The sequence below is a fragment of the Myripristis murdjan genome, chromosome 24 (genome assembly GCF_902150065.1).
Source record: "Myripristis murdjan chromosome 24, fMyrMur1.1, whole genome shotgun sequence".
Lineage (NCBI taxonomy): Eukaryota > Metazoa > Chordata > Actinopteri > Holocentriformes > Holocentridae > Myripristis > Myripristis murdjan.
Window position 1 is genome coordinate 31,464,951 of NC_044003.1, and position 25,621 is coordinate 31,490,571.

A 25,621-nucleotide genomic window follows, 5' to 3' on the forward strand; every position below is an offset into this window, starting at 1 on the left:
AATACTTGAAAAGTCTGAGATTAAAGCTGTAAATTTATGAGGGAAAATTTACAAGAAAATCTAAAAAATTCAGAGATTATAAAGTCACAAATTTATGAGAGAAAAACTCTAACATTCTGAGATTAAAGTTTTAAATTAATGAGAAAAAAATACAAATTTATGAGAAAGAACTGGGGAAACTAGTTGTTCTTGTATTATGGGATTTAGTAAGAAGGAGGTCTGGTGCTTTGAGCCCAGAATCACAATGTTCTCATGAATATCTGGACTTTGAAGACATTGCATTGTTGTGTCTGCAGTGTGTGGCTGATCCAACCTCGCAAAGTCAAGACCATGTGCTTCTTTGGCCTTGGTTCATTCTTTCCTTCTAGTTTTTTCTCGTAAATCTATGACTTTAATCTTGGAAATTCTGAGTTTTTCCCCAAACTATTGCCCTTTTGGTAATAGTCTGAAAGCATTTGGCCCTAATATTCTGCCACACATAAACCAAAAACTGATCAAGTTTCCTTCATTATAGTAACTTGAAATGTGACAGCTGAAGTCCACTATTATGATTTCTAGCTGTCTGTGAATAATCGCTTATTATTATTTCATTTTCACCGTGGCACAGCATATGCACTGATCAAATTCAACACACGCATTCCCATCGCTCACCTCCACATTTTCTCCTACACTGTCATATCCACTCTTCCATAATAACTCTCTCCGTCTTTCATACAGTGTGTGATATTCCTGGAACGTGCCGACTCTCTGAAGTGTTTTTTGGTTCCCTGGCCTGAAGTGAAGTGAATTATGCAACACAAGGAAACTGAGAGACCCTGGGGAGCTGCTTGTCCATGGTGTTGCAGCAACACATGTGCGCGCACACACACACACACACACACACACACACACACACAAACGTGTTTCCATCACTTCAGAGGACATTACATTGACTTCCATTCATTTCCTGGAGACTTAACCTAACCTTAACCCTAACCATTACTTCCCTAACCCAAACCCTAAAGTTCACTTACCTTTAAATCAAGTCCTTGCCCTAAAATGAATAATTTTCACTAGGGGGACTTACTTTTTGTCCCTATAAGGGAGGCCAGGCCCTACAACATGACTGTGTAAACAGATTTACATCCCCACAACTGTAGTAATAGCTGGTACACACACACACACACACACACAGAGACAGCCTCCTTTAAGTATGCACAGTGAAGCATTGGTAGCATCCTCGAGTTCTTTCTGTCTGATGTCCATGGCAGCTGTCTGTGAAATAGGATATGCTGTTGCACTGGTGTAAGACTCTTTTCTATTGTTATTGTGTGTGTGTGTGTGTGTGTGTGCGAGAGAGAGAGAGATTGGGTACTATGCATGCCTTCCTTGTGTGTGTGTGTGTGTGTGTGTGTGTGTGTGTGTGTGTGTGTGTGTGTGTGCATGTGTGTGTGTGTGTATTAGCTGAACCTGCTGCTCAGCTGGCAGGCAAAATGCTGTCTCTGTGTTCTGTTCTCCTGAAAAATTTAAACTTCCCCTACCATTTCTGACACATCACATCCCTGTCTGAGTTTGGCAGTGGGAACCTAGGAATGCAAAAAAAAAAAAAAAACCTCACACACTCAAAGTGAAAATGGAAAATGCGAGTCGCTGCGTGCCATATGGATACACAAAATGCATTCTGGTATTTCGCCAAAAAATTGAACAGGAGCAGCCTGCAGGTTTGACTTTTTACTTCTCTGTGAGTTATCTTTGCTTGTCAAGTGAATGAAGATGAGCTGCTGATGTTGAAAACAATGGAAATAACTGAAGGAGCTTTTAATTGATTTCTGTAATCGTCTTTGTATTAATCATGCAGTCAATTTGTTAATAAATCTCTGTATGCTGTTGATTAAGGGGAAATTGCTGCCTCGCATTTCGTTCTTTGTATCATTTGTAATCCTATTTATAAAATAAGTGTGAATGCTGTTAAATCATTGGTGTTTACATGTATTTGATTGTTCTTAGATGACAAATAGTCTGCATAAAAAAATGTTGGCATGTTTTAGTTGGAGTGTAATGCCACAAAGTCTGATCCATTTTGCTCTTTTAAGGTTCAAGTCAGTCCCATACTGTACACAATGTAACACCCACAGCATTAACCCCTTTATTATCATGATACTCAAGGGACGAGGACCTCCATGGCTGAGGCATCCGGCTGTGTCAGACGAGCAGCCATCAGATGGAGGGGTCTAAAGTGCTCTACCGCATTAGAGGCAATTCCCATGGGAAGCCCTCATCTATTAAAAGGCTGCAGAGGCACGCTGTCTCAAATGAGATCAGCAGCTCTTGAAAGGGGCTTACTTGCTTTGGTGTGATAATGGATGAGGAAGCTAATGATTGCTCAGGTAAACTGCTGTTTTCCTAGCTCTGAACTTGAATCAGGAAATGGGGTTTGCTTTGCCTTAAAGGGTCAGGTCCAGATTTTCCTTTGTATATCTAATCACTCACAGCTTTACCTCTGACATAAAACAGTGTTTTGCCTATTAGCGCCTGAATTCATTTGTTTAATTTATCAGGAAAGCTATTTATAGTCGATAAAGATGTGGGAATGGAAGCCAGTAGACTCCCTGGGGGGGAAAGATCTGTATCAGCCGAGAGAAATCATTCACTGTTTGAATTGCTAATGAAAACAATTCATCCACGGCGCTGAATGATTATGCTTTATGAATACATAGCCATGAGGAAAAATTATCCCCAGTGTGGAAGCATCTGCATTGTTCATCCTGCAATTGTGTTTTGGCACATGGCAGTCTTCCTGTGCTACACCTTGTTATTCCTCATCATGGACCTCCTGTGAAGTATTATCCCCTTCTTTTGTGGGGGTGGGGGAAGAAATGTTTCGCATATGTATCACAATTCTTTTTTTGCGATTCTTACTCCTTTTTTTACTCCTTTTGCAATACATATTGACTCCCAAGTATTGTGATAGTATCAGATCAGGAGATAAGCATATTGTTACAGCCCTAATGTTTTGGTGGTTTCAGTAGTAGTTCCATACATTTGGAAGCTGCTTTAGAAATGTATAGTGTCTTCAGTGTGGCAGAAATATACGTCAGCTGGCAGGCAAATTGACCTTGGTGCATTACAGCTACATATGATAATTGTCACCTCATTTTAGGAAGACCTCAGCACCCTTCATTTGGCAGGCAGTAGCAACCTACATGTATTTGTCAGGCGGACATATGGTGAGTGCTGAGTCATTGCATTATTGATGAAAGACACCTCCAGTGGACATTACTCAGGTCCACCTAATGCTCTTGCTCTTGTAATTGTCAAGATACTGAAATCCCCTGTCTTTTGGATTGGAGAAATTGTATAATATTACATGAATTTACAATATTTTACAAATGTTTCTTAATTGTCCTGACTTTGAGTTGCAAGGTCAGACTTTGCCATGTGTTTGGTTTGATGAATTAATCCTTAATGAAAAGAGCATTTGGAAGCACTTTTCCAAAAACCCTCTTGATAAAAGCCTTTAATCAACAAAGGAGAAGCTGGGCTATATCATACAGGTTAGGATGTCATTTTCTGGGGCTTGATGTGCACCATTTACTGAAAGCAAAAAGCCTTTTGGCGTGCATTGCAGTAATAGCCAGCCATCTATCTGTTTATTTTGAGTTTGAGGTGCAGTGCAAAAAATGATCTTTCTGCGAGGACTGAAGATCCTGGCCAGTTGCATTTTCCTTGTCACAAGAAAAACACATCTATTGGGACCTTGGCAGGAATGGGAAATGGTATTAAAACTAACCTCCACCTGACTTTGATCCAAGAGTGGTGCTACTCCATTGTTTTTTTTTCATGTCTGTTCATGAATTTTCAGTCTCACTTTAGCATCATTTGTATGACGGTGTATTAGGGCCACTGTAGGGAGAAAAAAAATTATGGAGCCAGGGGAGGTAATATTCAGAAATAACCACTCAGAATTCCCAGGATTAAATGAGTAAATATATGAGATATTCTAAATTTCCAAGGAAAAACTCACAAATTTTTGAGAAAAATATTCAAAAATTCAGAGAATTTGAAGTCACACATTTGCAAGAAAAAACTCAGAAAAATAGTTTTGTCTTATACAATTGGATTTAGTAAGAAGGTGATTTTAACCCAGAATCACAATATTATCATCAACATTGGGAGTTTGAAGAGACATTGCTGTGACTTGGGCTGATTCAGAAGAAAACAATCTTGTGATTCTGGATCTCCTTGTTCCTAAATCCCATGTCAGAGTAGAATTTGATGAGGTGATCAGCTGCAGGCCTGATACACACGAGCAGCAGCGTCTGCAGTGTGTGGCTGATCCAACCTCGCCAAGTCAAGCCATGTGGTTCCTTGGCCCTGGTTCCTTTGTTCCTTCAAGTTTTTTCTCACAAATTTGTGAGTTTTTTTCTCATAAATTCACAACATAAATCTCGAAAATTCTAAGGTGTGTGACTCCATAATTTCTTTTCCTACAGTGTCTCTAATATGCTGCCATACATTTGATCTCAAGAAGACAAGACACCGGCACCATTTTGTGTCAGCATCCTGTGGAAAACTCACATCTCAAAAGTTCTTGGCTGGGTGCTCTGCTGATAACAGTGACGGCAGTCTTCAAAGAAGAAAGTAAAGATGGCAAGTCCATGGAGTCATATATCAGGTCTTTACTGAATTTATTACTCAAAAGGTCAAAGACTTCATCAGAGCATGATATGTAGTATACTATGGGATTTTATCATCAATTATATACACTTTATCATGGAATTACACTATTTTAGTTTTTCTGCTCCTTCTATTTTGTCTTTACAGAAGTGTCACTCTTCAAAAACACTACAGTTAGGGACTCACAGTCTGTCTTATTCCTCCTAAGTACTATGCACACTCATATCCTGGTCTAGCTCAGACATCCTCCACCACGGATATCATGACTCAGAAACAAACATCACTGTCACTGTCTGTGTACAGAGCAAATATGAGCTGGTGTTTTATTGAGGGATGTGAACCATAAATAGAGTAGAGAAAGGCAATCGGGGACAAAGTTCCATCGTCGGCGTTGGCTGTTGATTTTAAGCATGTAATAACGGCTGCCCAGAAAATAACCCCATGTCCTAATCCCATTTCACTCTCCGGATAGTCACAAGGACAAAACACGCTGTTCAGAACAGAAAAGATAAGACTGTTTTAGCTGTCATGTGTGCGAGCGCTGGTTTGATCCTTTCTAATTAGTGATTCACAAAGCCTTATTAAGAGGGTTTCTGATGGGAGGGTCAAGGCCTATATTTTGCATAATGACTGAAGGCAATTAGCATTCAGCACGTTATAGGGAATTCTTTCATGTAGCTGCTGCTGTATTTTGGTTTTTAAGAGGTTATATAGCTCAACATCAGTTTGTTTCAAAAATATATACAGATCTATACATTTTTACTAAAATTTAAAGGGATAATTCACCCATTTTGAAAAATATGATATTATTTCATTCCCCCCCACAGCTGTTCTGTAGGACAGTAGTGATGCTATCTTCCTCTCATTGTTACTGAGTGCTGGATACTGGCTGGATGCTCAAAATGCTAACTGTTAGCCTCCTGCCATTGAGGTGGACTTCCCCCCAGCTAACATTCTGAAAAATAACAACCATGGTGTAACATTATGTATGTTTTTGCATCTGCAGCTTGTCATCATTCCAGTCATGAACACCTATAAATGTCTGTAAGAAGGTCTTGACTTGTTTCTTTCACTTTCAGAGTGCCTCCTCATAATATGGTTAAACAAGATACTTTTGACAGTCTATTAGATAGACTATGTCATGCTGGACACCTTATGTCATTTTTTTTTTTTTTTTTTTAGATTTTCCTTGTCAAATACAACCCAGTCTCTGCTTTATGATTCAAAGCTAACTCACTTAGTTACTTGGCAGACTTCAAATTTCCTCCCCCGTATTCCCAGTCTGAACTAAACAGCTTTCACTTTGCAACAGCCCCATTTGCTCAACCATGCACATGCCAGATAACTTGCATCATAATTATGATTAACAGCGGATAAGGTGTTTGAAGTGAAAGCAATTACTGGGAGTTCTTGGTGAACAGGGGATTATGTTGAAAGATTCACGCCAGTATTGATTCAGTGAAGGACCTCCGGGGCAAACACTTGATTCATGTAGCTGAATTCATTTCACTTCACATATGTTTTTCCCTGACAGGGAAAATGACATAAAAGCATAAAAGCTTATCAAAAAAGGGTTGGAGATGCATTTTTTTAGACTCTTTTCTCTTTGTAGTTCTATTTTTTGATGGAACGTTTGGGTCTAAAAGAAATGCTGTGGAAATTACTGAAGCATGTTCAAAATCACAGAGTGATATAATGGGAAATGCATTTAATGGCACATTACATTTGCAGGAAAGCTTTATTTCTGTTTTTCCTTCGTAAAAGACCCATGTGCTTTTGTGACTTGCTGCTATTACTAATACTATTTGCAACAGAGCAGTCACAGACACAGCCATGCTGAACAATCCCCCACATCAATATAATACACTTATCAGCATCTTTGTATTCACTGCCCAAAATGTGAATTTTGACCTTTGGATGACCTTGATCTTGATCTTTGACCTATATAATCCAACATTTAATCAGACAATCAGACAAACAAACAAATATAGCCTGATGGTAAATGTAATTATGTATATCATGATTTTTCCTAATGAAGATGTACATCAACCTAAAAAGGTGAGAAACTGTATTCTGCAAATAAATGGTGCTTCCTCAATATAGACCTATATGGTTTATTTCAAATGTAATTTTAATTGTTATGATGCGTTTTCGTATGTTAAACAGGTTAACCAACTAGACTGTAATTAATCCCTAACATAATATACAATTACCGTAAATATAATTCTTCAAACATGTGAATTACAAAAAATAAAATAAAATGGTGCTTGCCAACATATAGTGTATTGTCAGACCCAGAAGCAGAAGTTGGTGGGAACTGACTCTTTTCCACCATAGACTCAATTACAGTAACATCCAATTTGTGAAGCAGCACGCATATGTTAAAATTACTTGCATCAGAAAAACAAGATTGCACCAGTGTTATGTTATTTGTGTGGAAATAATATCTCCGTACTGTTTGTACCATGTTTAACAGGATAACCGGTGTGTTGCCTACTGTATGTATCATCTAATGCTAATCCCATCCAAATAAGTCCTAATAGTTTCTCCTATAATGATTATGGTTTATTAAACCCAGGCCTTATTATTGTCCTAATTAAAAGGCTATCCTGGCACCATTATTTCCATATCGACCCTGTGGGACCACATGGTGCTGACAAATAACTGTTGTTGTTTCTCTGTGGTACATTTTCTCATGGTGCTGTCAAGACAACGGGTGGTCAGTGATGTACGCCAATGTATTTCAATGTGAAGAAGCTGATAGGAAGTCAAGATATTAAAAAAAAAAAAAAAACACTGACATGAGGTTTGAAGTCAGGCCCGCTGGGTGTGTAATACGTGACTCCAGAGGTACGGGGAACCTAACTGCTGTGTTAGCCAAGCACTTTGTGTGGCTTGTATGCTTCTTTTGAGGCCCAGCCAAGGTGCTCAGTAATGTAATTTGGATGCACCACCCCCCTGCCGCTGCTGGCTTGTCAGCACTAACGGCTGTGGTTGCCTAGCAACATTGGCTGTTTGATGCCATGTCTACCTCCTACATATCGGTGTTGTTGTTGTCATTGTCATTGGCGAATGGATTACAGCTGTGATTGAGGGCTAGTGAAAGCTCTCCTCATCAGCTACTTTCCTCAACAACAGACCAGCAGAGATAGAGAATCAGAATCAGAAATACTTTATTGATCCCCAAGGGGACATGAGAGAAGGAGTTGTTACGGCTGTTAGCATAGCAAGTGATGATGGATGAGAGAAAGAATTAAGGAACCAGTATGAAAGAGTGAGTTCTTGAAAGGAAGGACTTAGCCTTACTTGGTTTCCCCTCAAGGCAGGATGTGAAAACCAGTTACACTCCCCTCCCCACACCATCCCAGCCCACCATCTTCCCTGAATGTGCGGCCTATTTTCCTGTCAAGGTGGTGTCCTAGATTCAAACTTCCAAAGGATGAGTAAAACAGTAAAGCAGAGAGATTATATCAAGGAGGAGGTGTCAAATAGATTTGAAAAGCAAGCAGAATGCCTTGCGAGCTAATATGTTGATGATGCACTCATTCTAATTGATATTTGATTTAAATCGGTGTGTGGTATCACAATGCCACCTCAGAATGGATGGCCTACTTACTGACCAGTGTGGAGAATGAGAAAATGAAAACGGGGAATGCTTGTGCCTTTTGACCCTGGGGCACAGTTATTCCACCAGTCTTTGCAATCAGCTGAGATAATGGCGTCTTGAGGAAAGGGTGTGTTTTTGCCAGTGTGGGTTTCCTGCACGCCTGCGTGTGTTAAGATTAGGAACATGCTTAATTTGTGTGCATATCCGTGTGCTCGTGTTTGTGTTATTAATTAATCCGCAGAGTAAGGTGCTCAGGCAGACCAGAATCCACCAGAGTATCATTTTGACTTTTGAGTGCAAATTAAATCATGGAGTGTGTAACTCAAAGAGCCAGCTGGTGATCACTGCTTGTTGCTCGAGGCACGCAGAGCCCAACGCAGCCATTATATTACAGCAACACTTGCCCTCGTCAGCTCAACCACTGTGAAATTCTCCTCTAGTCAGTTGTTAGCTCAGCAGACTGTTAAATAGTTTGTGTTGTAAGGAAAGCCTGGAGTGTCCAATGTCAGGGCTCCCAATGATTTTGACTATTTGACCCTTTAACTACAATTTTCCTGCATGCAGGGGGACAAATATTTCACAACATATAATAAAAATCTATAATTTTTCAAGTTTGAATTCTTTACTTAATTTAGGTTAAATTCATATTGAACGGTTGAGGCATGATGGCCGCCCACCCAGAGCAGGGTTCTGTTTGAGGGTTTTTCCCAGTGAAAAGGCTTTTTATCTCACCACTGTCGCCATGTGCTGCTCATGGGGATGATTTTGATTCATGGGATGACCCAAAATCCGTTGAGTCTCTGTAAAGCATCTTGAGATGACTTGTTATTATTTGATGCTATACATATAAAATGGAACTGAAATTGAATATCCTAGTGGAACTAATGAAAACCAATCGCTTAATCGAAGGTAGGACAAATGATATCAGAGTTCTAACTTGTTATGATTTGATGCTATACAAATACAATGGATTTGATTTGAAATTGAATATCTTAGGGGAATGAATGGAAACCAATGGCTGGATAAATGGTAGGAAAAATAAGATTGGAGTTCCAAAATATGACTGCTTGCTTTGGGAAAAGATTAGCAGAAACATGAAGAATATACATTTTGTAGATGTTATGCTAAACATGCAAAATCATTGGGATTGTCTTTTTGGTGTGAGTGAAATTTCGGCCCTGTGCAGAGAAATGTCATCAACTGTCTGTGATGCACTGATACTTTTATTGTTTGTCCTGACTGAGTGAGTATAATGGTATCATAATAGTATCAGTGCACTGTGTGCGACAGCCTGGATGTGAGAGTGTTTCCAGGCATTTGTTCAATAAAGATACAAACGTCAGTGCACCAGCCCGGCCTCTCCTCCAGTAATCTTGTTTCATACTCTTTTAAATTGGATCGCTTTGACACACACACACACGCACACACACGTACACATACACACACAGGCTATCACACACACACTTTCATAGATGACAAACATATACTAGCAGTTGTTTACTGTTCAAAAACACACCGGCCTTCTGAAAAGTCAGTCCCACAGTTTTCTCAGTGCTCCCCAGTATTTGCTTTAACATGTTAAAATCCAATTAGTTTCACTCTGCTTGTTCCTGTCACTCTTATCAGTCCCACTCCCTCTGTAGTCTCACACTCACACGGGATTTATTAAATATTTAAGCGTTCCTCTTTTGGGGGGATAATATATTTGAAAGCCTGCAGCATCAACATGAAGCTCTTTAATAATTCATGTGTGTAGCCTGGTGGAGATGCGATATGGACTGGAGCAGTTTGGCATTGTGGCGCTGCAGCATTTTGGTTGTTTTAGAATTTCAGAGAATGGATCCAAAGAGATGTTGTTTGACCAGAAGTTGCTCTGTTTGTATCATGTATGAACAACCAGGGTCACACACAGGCTTAAAATAAATACTGAGGTCCTGAGAGAGGATGATGGTCTCATCCCTTATACCCTCACCATGAAAAATAAGCCTGAAAACTATCTTGTTCAGTGCTGGACTTGCCTAACATCTGAACTTGGCTTCTCTGCTGTCTTGTTTTAGGTTATTTTATTGCATGTGGTTGGAATTAAACTGAACAACAAAAAACATCAGGACGTGTCCTGTTTTTGGAGATTTTGAAGTGGGGGCCTGTACACGCCACCGTGTGGGTGGGTTGAGCAGTGTATCTCTAAATCTATTTGATGGATGAAATTTGGTGACATTCATGTTGCCCATGTTAAATTTTGTCACCCTATATGTGACCCACATACCAGCAAGTCAATTAGTCAAGGAAATAATCGACAAATTAATCAATGGACGGAATCCATCACGTTTGCCAGAATCGTCAATCACCGATGCTATGATTGGTCGATTGGGCGATGCTGCTGTACAAACGATGATGTAAGCCTCATCTGTACCAAACGAACATGTCCTCTTACGGCATCTCTGTAACATCATAATACTTTCGTTTTACAGAAATGTTTTGTCACACACTTTACTTTCAAAAATTGCCGTTCCTTCTATTTGCATATTGCCCTTGGCCATATTGTCATTTCGATAATGTTTTGATTTATTGTTCAGCCCTAACTGCAGCCATGTTGGCTAGAGGATGAAACCTAGACATTTCGGTCACCCCATGAACCTTCTGTCTGGCACCGCCAGCACACCCAGCAGGGCATCTGTGTTAGAAATAAGGCTTTTGTTGAAACAAATTACTACCTGTCAAAGAAGCCACAGCACTCGATAGTACACAGTCAACTACAGCAAAGGATGATGCCGGATGACGCTGGATGACATTGGATGACATTAGCCGACTTTAGCATGATATCAATGCAGCCATGGGCCTTTGAGCAACTGAAAACTGAACCGTTTTGGAAAGGCGTTCAAAAGACCATAGGCCTGTGCTGGGCACAAACACATTGGAACCCAGAATAAGCAATTTATAAAAACAAATTGTTGTCTGTGTTGATCTAGTAGTTGTATTTTCTTGTGGAAAATGTGATCATACAGGTTGCATATGCATTCAAGTTGGGTGCAGCTGCAGTGGGAACAGGGGGAAGTGGCAGTTTTCAGTGCTGGAATACCTCTTACATGTCCTAAATCAGCTAATGTTTTTGTGACTGAGTTGTGGTAATGGGCCACAGGCCTAGTGGTCAGAGTTATAAAAGTAGTTACAGGCATAATGATCCCGTCCTTTTGGTGCCTGTCCTTCCTGTCTCGCTCTCTCCTCCGCTCCTCTTGCTTGGTGCAGAGTTTGTGTCTGACACAGCTGTTTCCTTCTGTCTGCACAGTGAAAAGTGCAGTTAGAGTTAAGCACAGATCATTATGCTGTAATTGCTGACTTAATTTCAACGTTAGTCTGAGTATTGTGCAGAAACTTTCGATACCAGTAGTGCCACCAGTTTGTGTGCTGAAGAACATTTGGTACCAAATTTTGGTACCAAATGGCGTTTTTCAATACTCAGTAGTATTGAAGCAGGTCAGTCGGTGCCATGAAAGTATCTAGGCTCAATACCCAGCCCAGGATGCACACATCCAAATGGAGCTCCCCACTAGCCTAACCATGATCTTGTGCGTGAGTGAGTTTCAACTCATAGAGGTGTTTAGCATCTAAAAATACCAAAGTCCCAACCGTCCTCGGTGCTAGTGATGGCCTTGTGAACAACCCACTCTACACACGGTTTGGCAGGAATTATAGTCTAATGGATCTAGGCTTTAAGCCAAAAGAGTGAGTAGTAGACAGTGAGCTCTCGAGGAAGCGGAGGATTGTTTTTCTAAGAGAGAGAAACTGTCTTTTGGAACTTTGACAGGAGCCAAGCTGATATACCACTAGAAGGAAAAAAAATCTATTACTTACATCTCATACTAGTTTACATATCATTATAGTTTGTGTGCCCTGAGGTCTACAGGCCCCTGGACTGGGATGGTCATCAGCTTGGACCACATCTACATTCACATGCCCTCTGTGCATCGTATACAGGAGTAGCTGTGAAAGGAGTGTCCAATATCATGTAATCTCACTCATGGTTTTATTTGCCATACATTATTGACAGTTGCATTGTAAGAATGAGTGCTTTGCTTTTGGTTCATGTTTATGACCGCACATTTAGGCAGGGACTGATTCTCTATTATTTTATTAATGTACTCTCCTTAAATTTTCCCAGATGGGTTGCTGTATCTAAATTTATCTTTGAGTTTAGTGATGAACAGGACGTAGGACCCTCATCCTCCAGATGTCTTTGGTAACTGACATGTAGACCACACAGGGCCCTGCAACCTTCAAGTCCAGGCCTAGGATCAGTTTCTCGTTTGTATGATGTGTCTGAATCAGAATCTGAATCATTTTTAATGAATTTAACCCATATTTCACATTGTAAACCCTCAATTTTCCCTCAGAATCTGCAGAACTAATAATTGGTTATGGAAAGCAAACATATATGGAGGACCTTATTACAGTGATGGAATACTGGTGTGAAGAAAATTTGATCTCTCTGAAAAGGTATTTTTATATCATAGTGGAATGAATGGAATCCAATGGCTTGATAAAAGGGTGGGAAATATATCAGAGTAATACAATATTGCTACTTGCTTTATAAAAAGATTAGTAGAAATGTGACGTTTAAAAACGTTTTGTAGATAATGCACAAAACATGCAAAATCACAGATATGGTCCTTTAAGAATCCAGGTTCTAATGTAAATACATTTGCTACTTTCCAAATCTCCACATTCCCCTCGCTCAGAACAATCAAAAGCAATCAGCCGCGCTGTCTACCAGGTGCTTAAGCAGTCACATGAAATAACATCAAATGTCATCTCTGCTGTTGAAACGGTGTCTGCAGCCTGACTGGAAATGAGTTAATAATTCATAGCTGTAGAAGGGGCATGAGGGGATGCTGCTCTCTATTGTACACCTCCACAGCTGCCCAGGGCCTGCCAGTGACAGATGGCTCAGCCCATGTGGAGAATTCAGTGCCAATATAACCCAGCAGAATGTTGGACACCGATCACCTCGCTCTCTCTGGCCCTCCGTCTTCATCTTGCCCATTCTCTTTGTCAATCTTACTCTGCTTTCGGTCTGTGCCATGTACAGAAATATCTCTGTACACAGAAATGCATCAAGAGACAAACATATTGGATTTTGGAGTTCCTTGTCTGTTCATCAGTCAGCTGTGTCCCTGTTATACTGGAGACTTTGGTGTTAAAAAGAATGCCTTGAAAGAAATGGATGGATTAGAGTATTTCACCGTTTGCCCCATTAAATATACAACGTGTCATGGCATTCTGTCGTAAGTATTTCTGGCTCTGATGCTCCTCGTCAGGGTTCTGTCTCATGTCCAGGTGCCACTGAGAGATATTTCAAGCTCTCTGCATGCATACAGCCCCACTGTCTGCCCAGAGTTGTGGCCAGCCAGGGGACAGCTCGGTGCTACCTGTTGGACAGAACTGATACAGGCCCAATGGCAAATAGCAGCCCGGCGTTTCCAATGTTCTCTTCTGTGAGCTGTGACTCAACATTTTCCTCAAGATGAGCTCCGTATTCGCCTCTAACATTCTTTCCTGACTTGTTATCAATTTGATTAATGCAGTGATATGGTTGTTTATATCCTTTTTGATGTTCATCTGTTCATAATCTGCAAGAATACAGGGATCTGAAAAGAGAATGATGCTTTTTGCTGATAGAAAAGGGCAGCATGAATCATAAAAAATGAAACCCAGACAAAGGAAACAGAGAGTTTTTCATTAGCTCCTTTCCACAAAGAGCACATTTTTGTGCAGCATGCTCATCAGAATATGCTCCCAGAATATGTTCAGTGAATTCCAGTGTCCTCTCTTGTTGTCCAATCAGAGCTGCCAGAGAACTGGACTGACACAAAGGAGACGCTGCTGGAGGGGATGGTGTTCAATGTGAAGTACCTGGGTATGACCCTGGTGGGACAGCCTAAAGGAGAGGACATGGCGTCGGCTGCCATTCGCAGGATTGTCGCCATGGTGAGTGACTGGTCACCTCATGGTGGTCACCTCGCCGACTTATGTCTTGATTTTACAAACATTGCATAAAAAAGTCAGCAACTACTGTTTGACTCTTAATTTCACACACAGTGCATGGAAAACCAACAATTACATATACTATTTTGATTCTTAATTTTACATACAGTGCATAAAAGATCTTGCATAACACGCTTACATTTCATTGTAACTGCAGTATATAACACATCTTCCAATAGTTGCATCAGAAAAAAACAAAATAAACAAACAAATGAAAAAAACAGCCTTACAAAATACTTTATGCAAGATAGAGGTGCATTCAATAGCAACATGAAAGAGAGTGAGTGTAAAGATTTTGAACCACAGTAATCCTTTTTATAGAAATTCCCTCATGGATATGGTTGAAATTACTGCCTCAGACTATAATGCACCAAGGTTGATCAACTTAAAGGGGAATACCACTCAAGTTAAGAATTCACAAATGTTTTCCTAATGCCAAGGACAGTCTTGAGATAAACAAGTGAGAGCCCGAATCTTCATCTCCCCTACAACACTGATGCCCCACCATGCACTCAGTGGGTTGACTGAGAATTCACCATTCACTCTATTTGAACTTGTACATGAAAAGTACTCTAGGTCATGGTGATTCATTCAGTTATGAGTCAGAATATGTACCCTCATACCCAGCAAATCACAAATAATACTGTCGCCATCACCGTTTCTGCACGGTTTACTTATAGCTGGGCTGTAGTTATGTTTATATTAAGGTCAGGATGGCCACATGGAAACATAGTTGTTAATCCAGGATTATCAATGGGTTGCACATGTGCAGCAGTCAAGTCAATGATATGATGTTTACACAACAACCCTGAGCCTCATGGGATTTTTCCAAGCATGGTTCTCCACATCAATTCAGAACGCTGTCAATTTTAGCAAGGCTTTTTTTTCCTTTTCATTAAAAAAAAAAAAAAAAAAAAAACTGCAGTTAAACTGTTGCATTTTAAACCAACCAGCTTGCAGAGATACCGTAAAACCCCACCATTTGCCTGCATGTTTTTAAGGCATGCACAACAATCAACTAACTTAAGCAATTTCTCTTTCCCCTTTTCATTTTCTTGCTTCATTTACTTGCTTTTTATACATGCACACACACACACACACACACACACACACACATGCACACTGACATCCCACCAACAATGAGGAAGTCTCTGCTAATCTGTTGGAATCCTTTCTCTGCAAAGAAAAGCCTGGCTCAGACAGGCTAATCATAACACCCCCTCCCCCCTGCCCCCCTCCTCAATTAGAGACAGAAGCAAACCTGATGGCAGGATTAAGATTCAATTGATTTACTCCCGGATAGAAAAAGAAAGTCAGTTGTCTCTCTCTCTCTGTTCCCTAGGAAACCAAGCAACCTGAATGGGATTACTGAATACAGTAGTGAATTTTCCATTTGTTCCATGTTGTAGTGAGGAGGACCAGACTACCGAGTGGCTGAACTTGGCGTATCTCAAGCTGACAGATTGGGTTTTGCCTCGTGGCACAACACTAGTAGCATGACAGTGGAGAATGTGGCTGTCGGTTCTTCCTACATGAAGACGCTGGCACAGTCAGCCACAGTCGCCTCTCTCTTCCCATTATAATGTAATTTTCCCATATTTCATATGCTGTGAGTACAAGCAGAATGTGCCATTCGCTGTCACAATCTCCAGGGGCGTTGAGGCCCCAACAGAAAGGCATGGCACCATTCCTGTTGTCCTTGAGAAGTCCTTTTTTTGTTTTAACCAGGACCCCCCTCCTTTTCCCTCTTCAGCTTCTCTCTCTCCACTGTTAGCCTCTATTTCATCCCATGCAAACACATCAGAATGGAAGATTGTTCCCGTATATCAATGTTTGTTACTAATGATATGAAAACATCTCTTTACTATCCTTTCTTTCTCTTCCTTATTCTTTCCCAGTCACTTGATAGATCTTGTCCCTGAGATCAATTGGATGTCAAGCTAAAAAGGACAACATGAAACAGGTTTCAATTGCTAGCTAATCGGGTGGTAAGGAGGTCACTGTCATTGTCAACAAGCGCTCACAGAGCACAAGCTCAGCATTATTACTGTGTTTTCTGGCACTCCAGATGGAGCTGAGATGGCAAGGGGAGTCTATGGCTGCCAGCCTGACCTCGAATACTCATTCTGGGCTACACACACCAGCTTTCCTCCCCCCCAGTTCTGTCACCTTTTATAAATTCCCCACATTTCTGGGACAACTCACACAGGCTGTTTCCATTTTGCTCTGCTGCTACAGTTTGCAGCTGAGTTTTGTTTTTATCGAAAGTAATATCACTTGTGTTGCAATGACAGACAAGTTCTGCCTCTACCTGAGGAAAAAATTTTCACCCATCTTATTTTGTGTGATTTTGTGTGAATGTGTGTGTTCCTTTCCGTTGTATTTTATGTGAATAGGCCAGAGCCAGTGCCAAGAAGTTCCGCAAAGTAACACTGACGGTTTCCCCGAAAGGCATCATCATCACAGACACAGAGACGACAGACCTCATAGAGAATGTCTCCATATACAGGTACATGATTTATTTCACGTTTTAAGCCTATTAGCATAACATTGCTGAATTATGTCACATTCTGTGTAGTTTTAGGGGGGCATATCCCCTCCACTTTTGAAAACTGCTATTTTGTCTCCCTCTGACATCTCTGCACTACAACGGCATGTTAGGGCCACTGTAGGGAAAACAAGAGGATGGAGGATGGGCTGGGGGAGAAAAAACAATCAGAATTTCTCAATCCGAGATTAAAGTAGTAAATGTATGGGAAAAAACTCACAAATTTATGAGGAAAAAAAATGGAAAATTCTGAGATTATAAAGTCAGACATTTCTGAGGAAAAAAAAACTCTGGTCAAGGAAGCACATGGCTTGACTTTACCAGGTGAGATCAACCAGACACTGTAGCCGTGTCCCAGGCCTGCAGGTGATCACCTCATCAAACTCTACTTAGAGAAATTTAGTTTTTTTTTTGTTTTTTTTTTCTTGGAATATTACCCCCTCTCCACTGGCTCTGTAATTTTTTTCTCCCTACAATGGCACTAATATGCCATCATACTGCACACATTTAGCACATTTTATTTGATTTGATTTTATACACGGAGTGGACTAAGAATGTATGTGCACTATTTTTACAAAATCGTGTTTCTATTAGGGCTGTCAGATGATAAATACACTTTCAATCAACTGTTGAAAGTGTATTAAATGAGTTGCTTCATTACTTGTTGTATTGTGTATTTTGGAACCAGTTGTTGTTTATGATGGATTCCCCAACAGAATCTGTATGATCAGTCCATTGCCTTCAACAGTGCTAATGGGCCTGCTGTCTATGGAAATCCATTTAACAGCTGCATCAGTCAGTTGTCTGCCTTTTACATGCTTCACAAGTTTGTAGAATACAGACCAGCACCACTGGTAGCAGTACTAACGGTGCTACTGTTGAAAGTTCTAGCAGAACTTCCAATAGGGTCAAAAGTGGGTAAAAGTTCAACATTTTCTTAATTTGTGTTAATTTGTAGTAAAGCATTAAGGTCCAAATTAAATTAGCCCTAATTTCTATACACATAAAAATGATATTTACTGAAATATTTATAGAAAGCATAGAGGCCCAAATCTTGTTTTGCCCCTGAGGCAGTCCATTTTCTGGACTCAAAAATTTCATTCACTGGCTTTTCATCTCTTCCCCTCTGTAAACTCTTCCTCCCCACCCACACACCCTCAAGACCAAAGTGATATCCCTATTTTAAAGAGACCGAAAATTGATTAAAACAGTTTTTTCAAAAGCCTGCTTTGATGAAGGCTTTTAGCTGGTAGCTAAAATTAGCATGTGTATGGTGAAGAGAATATTTTTGAATATGTCAGACTAATAAAGACCTAAAGAACGGAGACCTGAGGCGCTGTTCATTTTCAGAGTGCCACCTTTCTTTTATCAGTGAAGAAAACCTGCTTGTTTAAAAATAGGATATACAGAATGGGATATACAGAATGGGATATACAGAATGGTGAGGCTAATTGAGAAAACCACATTTGTGCCTCAATCAGAGATTTCAAGCCATGCAATTTTAGATTGTCAGTGAATCAAATTATATGCTACAGATGAAAACCTATTATGTAATGCCCATAAGATGATTTTGATATGGCATTATGTGTTATGACATTAAACAAGTGACAGGGATTGCATTGGGAACTGCTGGAGTCACAGAAATATGTGATGGCATCTAAACAAATGTTATGGATTTGTGGCACATCCCAGCTGTTGCTTTAATGAGACATCATCATCTCACATCCTGAACTGTGCAGTTACCTTAGAAAGCAAATGCCCGAGCATTATGGACATTAATAAAATCACAGATAATTAATTAAATCTATAGTACAGAACTTATACATACATATAAATAGATGTTTGTCATATTCTAATGCCAGACACGTGAGAAGATTTGAAGATGATTAAGCCTGTTCCCCAGTGATAAAACTCCCTGCATTTTGCCTTATTGTGAACATTACAGAGCTGCTGTCTCGCACGGGCGCACAGCTGACCTTTAGTGGCGCTTTTTACATCAACTGCAATTCACAGTTCCTACTGGAATTGTCTAATTAAAATTATAGCATGGCTAATTACCTTGTCTGAAAATCCCACGACTCTCAGAGTTTGTTTTTTTCTGTTGTTTTTGCACATGAAGATTAAAAGACTTTGCCCCCATGTGACCCAGCAGTGGATTCTTCAAGCATTTAATTTACTCTCAAAGGGAGGAGATGAATCATATAAAATTGGGAAGTTCTGTATTGCAGGTTTAATATGGATTTCGTAACTTCTTCAACTCTGCGGCTCCCACAGGCGGGGGTGTCATTGCTGTGCAGATGAGCTTTGTGCATGTCCCACTGAATTGCAGGGGAATGTGCATAAAATGATGCACAAGACATCTATTTTATAGACAATATTTTCTATATATGATGCAGTGCTGCAGCCATAAAACAATGGCATCTTGGGTTTGAATATTTCACTTAGTATGAGTGCGATGTTGCAGCCAGCAGATCTGGATTATGTATCTGACATTGTTGTACAGTAGGGACTTTCTATAGCCTTGAAGCTACTTAAGGGCAAATTTAAGGGAAAATTTGAGTTCAAGGGGTTGAATGACCCATTCTGTAATCAAAGTAATACTATTCAAGTGGTTAAAAACACCACTTAACCTCAAAATGAGTCATGAAATAAATACGTTGCTTCATCTTATAGAGAGCTGTAGACTCAGCTAGTAAACACATATCTTCTATCTGGGTCAGTTTCTTCTCTACCCATTGCGTGCGCTCCTGTGCATGATTAGACTAAGCAGTTCTTTGCTCTTAGCTGTTGTTAGTCTCGTGTTTGATCAGCTCACTTGGAGGCCGATAATGGGGAGCGGGAGTTTGCTGGGGCTGAATGCAACTGTCTCTTTAGCTAACCATTTTTCAGCATCGTGCTCGATTTTATTCAAACCTCAGAGTTAGCATCTCGAGTGAAGAGAGTGTGGATTTGTGATGTTGTTTGGCAGGCTCCTTCTCTCTGGATGGGATCCTGTAATATAGATCGGCACTGGTGTCGTTGAGGATTATAGTTGAAACATCATACGGCTGGCCTATAGTTACAGAGCAGACTGACAGAGAGAAAGAGTGTGTGTGTGTGTGTGTGTGTGTGTGTGTGTGTGTGTGTGTGTGTTGGTGGGGGGGGGGTTGCGGTTGGACAGAGGAGATATTCAGGCGCATCTTCTGTCTGTGCGTGTGCACTCATAGGTCCATGCTCCCCTCTGATCCACCTTATCAGCAGTAGCAGACCACGGGCCAGGGGAATCATCCTCGGCTTTGATCTCCTTCTCTCTTCCTCTCATCTTCCCCTCCTCTCCCAACCCCTTCCACCTCTCCTGTCTACAAAGAAATCTCTCTTTTCTATTCACACCAAGATAACCAGCGCTCTAAACGCAGGAATACCCGCAACTAATTGCCCACTTTAAAACTCCAGCTTCGTTTTGGCTGATGCCTCCATGTACCATTACAGGGAGGATTTTAGGGCCATAGCCAGAGCCTGGGTTGACTGAGGACTGATTCTCATCACCCCTCCTCCTCTTGCTTTTTTTATCTGTTATTGTTGTAGCACATGATCCGCTCATTTGCCAAAAAAGCAAGCGAGGGGTGAGAGAAAGGAGACAGACAAGAAAAGGCTCATATCACACAGTGTAGATATTGTGCATAACAGAAGAGTGAGAATGGAATATGATGAGATACAGACTCACGGTAGAAATGTCTCTATGCGCCTGTCTATGCACATGTGGCCGTGCATGGATGGAAGTGACTGTGGCTGCATGCATATGAGCATTTAAGTATGCACCTCACAGTTGAATGTGTGTGTAAGTGTGTATCCTTATAGCTTAAATTGTGTTTTCACACTTGAACCCAGGCTTTGTCCCTCAGGGGAAGCTTAGCGTGGGCTTGAAAACAAATAAGAAGGCGTTATGCATTGTGCATTGCATTGGAAATGCTGTGCGTGTCACCTTAACCTGACCCCCTGATCCCACCCACAAAAATTTACACACAATCCAATGCAATAAAAACTGCATTCTGCAATAAGACACATTTTCAAAGGTGATGTCGACCTGGTTTGACCTCTGAACAATTTTTGATCAAATTCAACAGCCGTGAACTTCTTGATTACAGGCTTTCCAGCACACCTCAGCAGGATCAAATTAAATTCAGATTGAGGTTGATGACAGATACACCATGCCAATGAGCAGGTGTTGAGGCACCTTGCCAGACAGTGTTACAGTTGTAGTTGGAGTTTCCTTGAGTTGATCCCCTGACATTAGCAGGTGTGTCTTGTAATAGTTTGTGTCTGCCTGCTGTCTTAGATAATACCAAGTACAGAAGAGCTTTGATGTTTTTTTGTTTTTTTTTTCTACCAAGAAAGAGACTTGAAACAACTGGTTACTGCTCAGCTACAGCAAGCTCTTGGAAAACACTGACCAGCCACAAAAGGAGAGACATAAACTTTGGAGGAATTCACCGTGGCTTGTGGAGAAATTTTCAATATTATCTCAGCATCTTCATTCATGTCTCCAGTCAAACATGTTACCAAAGGCTGTTAATCACCACTATTTTAAGTTTAGGGGATACCCATTTTAGATTACTCAATTAAAATGCACCTCATTTTACTTCAATAATTCCATAATTACTTGAGTCAATTACACAATATTAAGTATGCAATGCGTTGAATGCAAATGTCATTAATCTACGACAGCAAGGAGGGCTTCGCAGGCCATGTGACGGCATCACTTTGGGAACTTGTGATAGGCATTGTCACTAGTTTTAACATTTTATAGATGAAATGATTAATCCATTAATTTAAAAAAAATCAACAATTGAAATATTTGCTAGTTCCTGCCCTAGAGATGATGAGCAAGCAGGTCGAGGCAAATATTTGAACAGCTCCAACTGCTTGCATTCAGAAAATTGCATCCTATTACTGTAATACAGCCTTTAAAACCAGGAAATGATCACTTGTGCCATAACGAGGTATTATGATCCCAGATGATACAGGCTTATATCACAATATCGGTGCAACATTTCATATTATTTCACTCAGCCCCAGTCATAAATAGACTTAGCCTGGAGTGGATTCATCTGTAGTGTAAATCAATACGTCAGGTTGATTAACGAGGCCATGGCACAGTGCAACAGTGGCTGTATTGAAAGGCATATGTACAGTACATGAATGTTTAGACCTGGCGCACACTGAAAAGTTATTCATACCAGATTTACAGCCTAATATGCATTTGCTTACAACATGCCATTGTATTTGCCTATTGTATTTAGCATTCTAAATAATGAGGGACATGCATATAACTGGGAGGAGGTCTTATGATTATACCATCTCCTGATGAGGAGAATGGTGTGCGGGTGTTGAGCCACCATCTGGACTGCTGCTACTGATTCATATTCAGAAAGGAGCCATCAGCGATTGAGAAGCATACCAATCACTATAACACTCCGGTCAGACAGGGAGAGCCTAATGATGAAACAATGACTGACACCTTGGACACCTGACAATTGGATATAATAATGCGCCTGGCTCTGACACAAGTTTATATCAGGTTTGTGACATGTATGTAGCGAGCTTGTCCCTGAATACAATGGCTCATTAGGGCCATTGTAGGTAGAAAAAAAAAAAAAAAACGGAGCCGGGGAGGGGGGGATATAGAACCTTTGAGATTAAATTTGTAAATTTACAAGAAAAAAAAAAAAAAAACAACTTGTATATACTCTGACATTATAGCGATACATTTATGGAAACAACACCACAAATTTATGAGAAAAAACTTGGAAATTCTGAGATGATAAAGACACAAATTTATGAGAAAAACACACAGAAAACAGTTTTTTTCCTCTACTGTGGGATTCAGTCAGAAGGAAATCCTGGTGATTTGAGCCCAGAGTCACAATCTTTTCATCAGCATCTGGACTTTGAAGAGACGTTGCTGTGACTTGGGCTGATTCAGAAGAAAACAATATTGCGACTCTGGGCTAAAATGTATCATATCATATCATATCAAAGTATTTTGAAAATTTTTTCTTGTAAATTTATGACGTTAATCTGAGTTTTTTTCTCAGATAATTACTCTCTCTCACCCGGCTCCATAATTATTTTCCCCCCTACAATGGCCCTAATACACCGTCATATCTGACATATGCTTTGACAATGCATTTGATGAATTTAATTTTTTTGGAAGATGCTCAGAAATCTCAGTAATGCTTTTGACAGCTGCTAACCTGGGGCAAAAGCAAAAGGTTTAGTTGTATTAATGGCTTTTATGCAGAAAGGAATCCAAAAGAAAAGTGAGTAAAATGTGCGTTGTCCTTTTTATGCAGCTTACCTGTGTTTGGCAGCTTATACCTTTGTTACAGAGATATTGGGGCTTAGAGGGAAAGAGTTGCATTCAGTTTCTATAATATAAATATTTCAATACCTCCACTTACTCACTCGCTCTCCCTAACCTAGCATTGTTGCTCCACATGGTGTGAGGATCAAAGGCGTGCAGTTCACAGAGGCCCTCATTTGAGGCTTGATGCAGTATGACAGCTGGACCTCTGTTGTTCAGACTTAGTGGAAAATCGATAATGTTATTTGCCAGTGAATGATTTTTTTGCTGTTTGTTGTTTTTCTTTGCTGAAGTGCTAATTAAGTCAATCAAGTTCAGAATTTGAGGTTTCATAACTTTTTGATACTAATTTACTTCAGAGTGAGTGTGAAATCCATACAAATGAGGGTTTTCTAAATCCCTACACACTTTGGATATAAGTCATCTGTGTGTAGTATGATGGTAAAATAATAAATGTCTATAGAATATGGTTTGATGTATATAGATTCATACATGCACACACATGCAAGTGGGGCTGTCACTTTCATTCTGTGGAATACATAATGTATGCAGACCTTTGTTTAAGCAGCATGTGTGTCCGTGCCAAAAGGATCAAATCAAAAGTAGATTCACTCCAATGAGATGAGCATATTGTAAGAGTCACATTTTTCTCACATGGTTGCCATTTTATAATGACCAATTTTCCCCGTGACCCATATTGCTCTGTATTATAAATTCATATTCATAGTGTGAATGAATGTCCACGAGGTCATTGTGTTGAGGCTTTTTAAAATTTATTTTACTGTCACGTCTTCCATGTACTCTTGTCATAGACAATATAGAAAGACAAGACAGACCTGCAGGCTTCAGCGATTTTATTTTAGACACCTTCAACACCAGAGCCCAGCAAAAATATAGCAGTCACACTGCTAAATGGTAACATTAGAGTTTCAGATTTTTGTTGAATCACATATTTGTGCATAGTTACCAAACAGACTTGTACTTTTTATACTTATACTATTTATATTGATTATTTGGGCAATGCTATAAACTACAACTGTTGACACAAACATGTAATAGTAACAAGCCGAACACCATTTTCTGATGGAAGGCGTTTTTAAAATTCATCAAGGGTCTAAACTGGAGTCAAAGCCTGTACTGTTATACCGAGTCAGATGAGTCTGCTGATCTCCAGGCACTGTTTCATCACAGTCTTCATCTATGGAAGACGATTAGGGCAACAAAAAAGAGTTCTGACTGAGATTAATCTCAGAATTTTGAGGTCAATCTCAGATCTCAATTTTTTTATTTTATTTTATTTTTTTTTTATTTCCATGTTGGCCCACAGTAATCCGCTTCCATAGAGGCACAAAACTGGACATATTGACATTGATCACTGAATTATGGGAGAACAATTTTAGGACAGGACCTGCATTTACAATGCCATGTTGCAAAATGAAAACAAATCAAAAACTTTATGGCAATATCTGCATTTAGCCTACTGGCAACACATTTGCAACAAGTGAGATAAATAGACATCCCTTATGCAAAGTGAATGACAGAAAAAACTAAATATCTATCTGTCTGTGAATTGCTGTACTACAACTGCTACTCCTTTACTGATTTATTTAGCAGCAATATTACTATATTATATATACTATATTAAAGCATGTCATATGAATATTAACATCACTATTCCTCTTATTTAAAAAAAACTAGCTAAATACAGTATATCATGTTAATGCATCACATATGTTTTCTCAACTTAAATAGGCCATCCCATACAACTTTTTCCCTCCTCTTTTTTCTGCAATTAAGCCCCAAATATAAACAATATGTCAGCGCACAGAGGAGAGGGGGAACAGAGCTGGGTGTCCTGGGCATTGCTATGTGGGTCACGCATCAGTGGTGCAAGCCAGCAGTGATGTAAGGGCTGCTTATTTCATGCTTGTTGTTTGATAGAATAAATTACTTCATTTTTAGGGCCTCTTTTGAAGTCAGGCACCACATGAATGGCTTCCCTCTCCGGATCCCTTTGGTATGCAGTTTACAAGTTACAGTAGCAATGGGCATATTATAAACCGAGCCACACAGCACTGACGGCAGTCCCACCAGACTCAAAGATAATTCACTATTACCAATTCACTGTCTCCCACTCTGATGATTATATGTATCAGGGCACCTGTAATTGAGATGAGATGCTTTGATGTGTTATGTTCAGAGAAAAATAACTTAGCCTAACAGTAGAGCCTATAATGTTGCTTGAATAGAAATCAAGCTCCACCACAGGTTTCCCTGAATACATCAAAATCTGAAAAATATATTTGGTGTTTATTTACTAAGTCTATAAATCTAAGCTACTTATAACCAGAAGGTCATTTTTACCCCATCCATCATCTCGACTGCATGCAGCTTTTTTTTTTTTTTTTTTTTTAATAAAACCCCT

At 39.9% G+C, this 25,621-nt stretch overlaps 1 protein-coding gene across 1 annotated transcript in view; it reads left to right on the top strand.

Moving 5' to 3' along the window:
* The window catches only part of LOC115355797 (low density lipoprotein receptor adapter protein 1), a 56,358-nt gene that overhangs the window by 14,243 nt on the left and 16,494 nt on the right, over positions 1-25,621 (top strand). The window contains exons 2-3 of the mRNA XM_030046686.1: positions 14,106-14,248; positions 16,702-16,814. Coding sequence (XP_029902546.1) covers positions 14,106-14,248; positions 16,702-16,814 — 256 coding nt within the window. The remainder of the gene's footprint in view (positions 1-14,105; positions 14,249-16,701; positions 16,815-25,621) is intronic.